The sequence below is a fragment of the Hibiscus syriacus genome, unplaced genomic scaffold (assembly GCF_006381635.1).
Source record: "Hibiscus syriacus cultivar Baekdansim isolate YM2019G1 unplaced genomic scaffold, ASM638163v2 tig00110348_pilon, whole genome shotgun sequence".
In the NCBI taxonomy this organism is placed as follows: Eukaryota; Viridiplantae; Streptophyta; class Magnoliopsida; order Malvales; family Malvaceae; genus Hibiscus; species Hibiscus syriacus.
Window position 1 is genome coordinate 2093753 of NW_024062699.1, and position 6969 is coordinate 2100721.

The 6969-nt window shown below is 38.5% G+C and overlaps 1 protein-coding gene across 1 annotated transcript; it reads right to left on the reverse strand.

Annotated features, from left to right (window-relative positions):
* Positions 1-137: 137 nt before the first annotated feature.
* On the reverse strand, positions 138-6969 carry LOC120120814 (alpha-L-fucosidase 2-like). The gene is made up of 10 exons (XM_039140353.1): positions 6710-6969; positions 6227-6372; positions 4901-5802; positions 4550-4682; positions 4027-4185; positions 3602-3823; positions 1385-1486; positions 1163-1298; positions 628-823; positions 138-541 (listed from the first exon to the last, which is right to left on the reverse strand). Exons 1-10 carry the CDS (start codon positions 6912-6914, stop codon positions 238-240), a joined length of 2505 nt encoding a protein of 834 aa, XP_038996284.1. The 5' UTR covers positions 6915-6969; the 3' UTR covers positions 138-237.

Below are 6969 nucleotides of genomic sequence, written 5' to 3' on the forward strand. Positions count from 1 at the left end.
ATCAAGTCATAATTGAACGCCAAAAGCTACAATCTTAAAGAGAAAAAAATATTATGTCTCATCAGCTAATGGCCAGGACAAGTGGCGAATAAACGAGGGGAAATAACGTAGAACGATTTGGCGAAATGAATGGAACAAAGTATACAAAAGAACCCATGTTTAATTGGAGTAGCAGAACAAATGCACTGCTCAAAATGGAGATAGCATTTATCTCAATGTTCACTAAAAAACCGCTTCCTACAACAGGTATGTCTTCACGCATTTCAGCTGTCTATTGAAGCTGTAAACTTTTCCAGCTGATATCTTTGCTGTTATCGTAGTTCCTCTATAATGTATTCGTTTGACAGAATTTTGTTCCATCGACCAAAGCCCGAATTCCTCGAGATCTCCTCCTTGCCAGCCGATGCTGACTGTCACCCCACCACGTGCTTTCAACCCTTTCACACAACCGTTCACCCATTTATCCCGAGGAAGAGCGGGGAGTAAGTAAAGATCTTTCATGGTGCTTTGAACAAACATTTCTGCAACTGCTGCTGAAAATCTGGTGTATAGTTGCATATTAGATACTAGCACAGTACTAAACTTCTGTTATTTCCATAACACTAACAACAAAAGAAAGCTGCTTACCCGAAATTGGCATCGATTTGGAAAGGAGGATGTGCAGTGAACAAGTTGCTGTAGAGTCCTCCCTCAAAGTCAGCTTCATGAGTTGGATCCACCAGACTAATTAAATGCTTGACCATGCGATAAGCATGCTCGCTGTTGTGAAGACGAGCCCACAAAGCAGTTTTCCATGCTGTTGACCACCCTGGACCATTCTCCCCTGTTTCAGACTAATGTAAGTAGACTGCCTAAAATATATTCATAGTAAGTTGAAGACAATACAAATCTTCATTTTGTCACTGGCCGCAGTCATCAAGGTTCTAATTATACCAATGCAACAGTCAGCATAGATTAGTGGTTCTAGAATCCATCAGTCCGTAGTTATTGAAGTTCTGAAGATGGCGTGTTTAAAATGAACGTAATATAAGCTTCAGGTAATGATTTTTTCATAAAAAAAACTACTAATTCAAGTATACTGAAAAAATGTCAACGTTTTGCGACTCATTTCTTCTTTGTAAAGATATGCATGTTCACAATGAAGTCATTCTCACACATATACCTCTTTTAAAGAGGGTGTAATCAGCAGCTTTACAAAGGTCTGGAGTCTTTTCAACAGTAATCGTGTGCCCGGGAAACAGGCCAAAAAGCTGTGATACATGTCGGTGATGCACATCTGGGTCCTGAAAATCCAATGCCTGCTCGAAAAGCAAGGAATATTTTCATCTACCTTGTAGAACACAGAAAAAAGAACTTCGACAAAGATCGGGAGATGTTGACATACCCATTCCATAATGGAACCATCTCTAGCAATTCTTGTTGGTGGCAAATTCATCTGAGCTTCACGGACTTTTCGAATTAGAAGATCGTCTTTTCTTCCCAAGATCTGCCTTTTAAGAAACTAATTAGCATATAAAGATACCAATTGGGGCGAATAAAAATTCTGAGTTATTATGGGAGCCCATTTTACAGAAAGTTTACTCGAGATTAGCAGGCTGGAAAGCAGCTTCACTTTCGATGGCTGGAAGATTAGTGTTGGTAAAATCGGTGTTGTCATCCTTACCTATTTTTTACCTCTCTATTTTTAAGATTCCGGGGAAGGTAAATCAGAAACTAAATTCAGCAATGACCAGATTTCTTTGGGGTGAAGTTTCAGACAAGAAAAAAGTTCATTGGGTGAATTTGAATATGGTATGTCAACCATTTGAAGAAGGTGGCTTAGGAGTTTTGGATTTGAGTTTGGCTAATAGAGTTTTGCTTGGGAAATGGGTTTGGAAATATGCAAATGAAAAAGACTCTCAATGGAAAAAATTAATTTGTTGTTTGCATAATATCAGTACGTTATCTTTGTCAATAGGCAAAGCTGTTTCTCCTCAAGATTCTTGGCTATGGAGAGGGATTCTGAGTAACTATGAGAAAAAGGACGAGATTGGAGAGTGTTTGAGGTCCAACTCGAAGATACAAGTGGGGAACGGTAGGTCAATTGAGTTTTGGAATGATATTTGGGTCAATGGATCTTCTCTAAATATACAATTTCCTAGGATTTTTGCCCTTTCTACTAATAAAAGGGGTAAAGTGGCTGAATTTGGCGCCTTTGAAAATAATGGATGGGTTTGGAATATTACACTAAGGAGAAATCTTTGTGATTGGGAGTTTGAGCAGTGGTGTGCGTTAATGAGTTTGATTCATAATATTGTCTTGAATGAATCTATGGAGGATTTTCTAGCTTGGTCGGGGAAAGGCGAAGGTGTGTATTTGGCAAAATCGGGTAGACTCACTATTTCAAGTAGAATGGGAACTCCTTTTCAGTGGAAGAAATGGGTGTGGTCTGGAATGGCTCCTCCTAGAGTAGAAACATTTCTTTGGCAGATTACTCATCAAAAATTGGCGGTTAGAGTGGAATTGAATAAAAGAGGGAGTTCGATAGAAGATGTTCTGTGTCCTTTATGTCATAAATATGAGGAAACAATCCATTATTTGTTTATTTCGTGCTCGGTTGCAGAGGAATTGTGGTACAGATTTCTAAGACTATGGGATATCTCTTCAGTTATGCCTCAAGAACCTTCTTCCCTTCTTTGTTCCTGGTCTTATCTAAGGGAGCAGTCTACTATTTGGAAGTTTATTCCAGGAGTCGTTCTATGGTCTTTATGGAAAGCTAGGAACTCAGTGGTGTTTGAGAATTGAAAACTATACACTTCTTCTTTGTTCTTCATTTCCAGGGTTAGATTAGCTAAATGGTTTTTAGCGAAATTCCCTAATGCTAATATTCAGGTTGATATACTTGTAGGAGATCCAACGTTGGCAGATACATTTCACTCTATTTCCTATAAATCGAAGAAGGCTATCTACTGGTCTCCACCTCCTATAGATTTCTTTAAATTCAATGTTGATGGAGCAATGAGAGGTGATGGGCTGCAGGGTGGAATTGGTGGAGTCTTGAAAGATTCGAATTGCCATATTTTAAACTCGTTTTTCTATAGCGGTGGGTCTTGGTCCTCCTATGTTAGCTGAGCTGAAGGCTATTAAACAAGGAATTGATCTATTCCTTTCGTCTGAATGGGCTTCGAAAGGAAGATTAATCCTAGAGTCTGGTTGTAAATTAGCAGTTGATTGGATTATGTCACTAATTTTTGCCCCTATGTTTCTCAGTACTTTGGTTGGGGAAATTGGGACCTTAGTTTCTGCCAGGGGTATTATTGTTAGATGGATTCCTAGGAGTTGCAATTCGGAGACAGATAAGTTAGCTAAGGAGGGAATTGGTTGATGATTATAGCTTTATGGTAGGTTTGGTTTGTATTTTATTTTGGGAAGTTATGATGTAAGATGTAAGATTATGTAATTTTGGTTTATTAATAAGATGAGGTACTCTTTTCCTCCTTCCGATGTTGCCTCTTCCACAAGAGCCAACTAAGAAGGAGGTTTTTAATGAGACCTCCTATTCCTATAAAAAAAAAACAGAAAGCATGGCCTATTCTAAATAGCATAAAATAAAACACTTCACCTCAGCAGCAGAAACAATTTCAGAGAACACTTCTCTTATGATTGCAATGTCCATGGTCGATGAGTAGCTTACGCTAGCCGGCTTGCCGTCTGGAGCAATGAACATATGCTCAGGAGAAGTTGATGGGTTGGTTTCAAGATATCCTTCGGGTCCCTTGCTCATCCAGTCCAGAAGAAATGATGTACATCCTTCTAACAAAGGATATGCCCTTTGAAGAAAATCCTAATTATGCAAGAAAGACAAGAAATGGTTTTAGAAGACAAAAGAAAAATATATATATATACATGAGCTATTAGGCAGCACTGCAATGAACTATTTTTGTATGATGCCTTAAAAGAAGAGTTTGCAGCGAGGTCGATAACAAGAAACTCGAGTGTAAAACAAACAATTTGAAGGCAAAAAAAATTAAAAATAAAGGATCTTACTTTGTCCATTGTATAGGTGAAATGCTCCCATAAATGAGTGCAGAGCCATGCTCCCCCCATTGGCCATAGAGCCCATACAGCCTCACCTCGGTCTGGTGATGTTTTTGCCCATATGTCAGTCACTTGATGAGCAACCCAACCTCTTGCTTCGTAATTCACCTGCAACATTCAACGACCAAATAAAGAAGTGTACGCTTGGATGATACAGGAAGGCATAAGATGCATAAAACCCAAAAATAAAAGGAAAATCATTCATGGACAACAAAAAGATAGTAGAGATGGCAAGCTTAATAGTTATTTCGGTAGCTTTGGGGGCCAATATTTGATGATTTCAAGATGAGAAAACATGAAAATTTTATGTAAAACTAAGACTGAGAAGTAGAAAGACGATTTTCTTCAGAAGTTATCACCGACAAGCTTAAAAGAATAAAAGGGAATCCCATATCTAAAAGAGTAGTCCTGAACTAAATTTTAGATGCACCACATCAACCTGCAGAAGAGAAAAATAACAAAAGAAACTTACTTTTGCAGTTTCACTCCCATTGACTGACATATTCGAAATATAATCGAACAAAGGCTCCTGGCATTCTTTTAGGTTGCAAGAAAGGGATGGCCAATAGTTCATTTGCAGATTAATATTGAGATGAGGAGCACAACTGACAAAGAAAAAAGAGGAAAATATCATCAAGTCCAGATATACATATCACTGAAATTTAAGTGTCTTTAGTTGGTAATAACTTCTTTTGAGATATCATAATGGCGTAAGCAATAACTGTATCAAATTTGTTCCACTCATATATACAAAATATGAAAGGGGCTAACAAATTGTTGGTCTAGAACCAAGAATGTGTGCTTAAGAGTGTTGAAAACATACTCCCATGCTGGCTCAATATCCTTGTTCCAAATACCCTGCAGGTTTGACACCTGAGTTCCTGGTCGTGAAGAAGAAATAAGCAAATACCGACCGTATTGAAACAAGAGCTCCACAAAGGAAGGATCTTCGTCTGTTTGAAAAGATTGGATCCGGTCAGCAGTTGAAACTGCACCATCTTCGCTTTTACTGAAATAAGAATTTTTTGGAGAAGATTCAACTTTATTCATCTCCAAAGAGTCATCACTTAAGTTGCTCTTCGAACCTTTTGAAAGCTGCAGAGAGACACGATGAAAAAGATTCTGATAATCATCGAAGTGTCGGGCATAAAGATCAGAATATGACAAGGATTTTATAGATTTCAACGCATCGAGAGACTCTGAAATGGGATCCTTTTTGGAATCTGAGGGCTTGGTGAATGGACCATCAAAGGAAGACGAAGCTACCAGATGCAAAACAGCCCAATCTGAACCTTCAACCTTCAACTTCTTGTCATCTATAATATGTGAAACACCTCCTTCACTAATTTGTAAGTCAAGAATAGCAGCAAACTGAATTCCCTTTGGATTCCCATTTGCAATAACTCTTGGTTGAATTCTTTTACCGGGACACTTTCCTTGCATTAGAATCTGATTTCGCCCATTTGCTTGCGAATGATGGTGTAACTTGCTGTCTAGATAAACTGTAAATGAAAGCGACCCCGGTTTGCTTCCAGAAATCTTCGTTACTATAACATGATCAGGATATGACGCAAAATGTTCCCTTGTAAATTCGACATCATCAACAGAATATTTCACCCTTGCTGTTGCAGTTTCCAAGTCAAGCTCTCTGCTATATGAGCCTTCTGTATACTTCATATGCGAAGCATCAAACTCTAGCTTCATATCCCCCAGCAGCTGGTAAACCTTCATCATTACAAAAAGATCACTCGAATATAGAGCTCGAACCCGAACTTGATGAGTTGCACAAGGTAAGAATTCATTGAAGCTTAAGTCAAAGCTCAAAAGTTTCCTATAAGTAGAAGCTCTTAGGAAAGAAGAATACAGAAAGTAAATTAGATAATTCACATGCAAGAACTATGCAACAAATATTTTTATAGTCCCTCTTCCAGCATGTCTCTTCAGCTTAAGGATATTGTGGTACTATTATGTTCAAGCTTCATGTTCAGTTTAAATTAGAACTGTTTTCTAATAACTAAACCTGAAATGTCACCTGGAAATATTGTTTTCAAATGGAAATAAGATTTATAAAAAAAAACTCCAAAACTCGCTTGCAGTTGGATACATGATTAAAAGAAAAGTTATGCAAGGGCTGAAACAGATAACATACATCAGAGGGATGACCTGACAACTCGACCGCTGCTTTTGTGGCCTCGGCATAATCACCAAGGTCAACCAGTTTCCTAACCTCCGATAGGGCGATTGGAGCGTCCGGATCCGTGTAATCCCCCGGAACCCCAGTCCACAAAGTGTCCTCTACGAAGCAATTCAAACAACATTGGCTAATTCAGTTTGCTTTAATACACATTAGGACACAGCAACTAATTAACATCGCTGCATATCAAATTTTCAGCTGCTTCTCATAGTCACCAAACAGATGATTCTATGCTAAGGTCGAACTTATAAAATTCTCAAAAACGGATTATCAATATAAAATACAAAGAAAATATATAAAATATATGATAAAACATGTTTAAGACGTATAGAAAATCAATGATAAAACATCTTTAAGAAAATGCATAGTATAAAAAAATCATCTTTTTTCACTAAATAAAGTATTTAAGGGCCAAGGGGTGGTTTTGGAATCTAATACCATTGAGCTGAAGAGTTTCCGTTGCAATGCCGCCCCACACCATGGCGCCAAGGCGACCGTTTCCGATGGGAATTGCGTCGGTCCAGTGGTTGGCAGGCCCGCTGAAAGTAACTTTCAACTGCCTGGAGGTTTCGGCATGGTCCATATATGTGGGATTCCAAAAGTCCTTCTCCGCGGGGTTTCCGCACCAAAACCCACCCTCCATCTTCCATCGCCAGCAAGAATAAGAAAACCCACACAAAGCAAAGAAAATGAAGCAG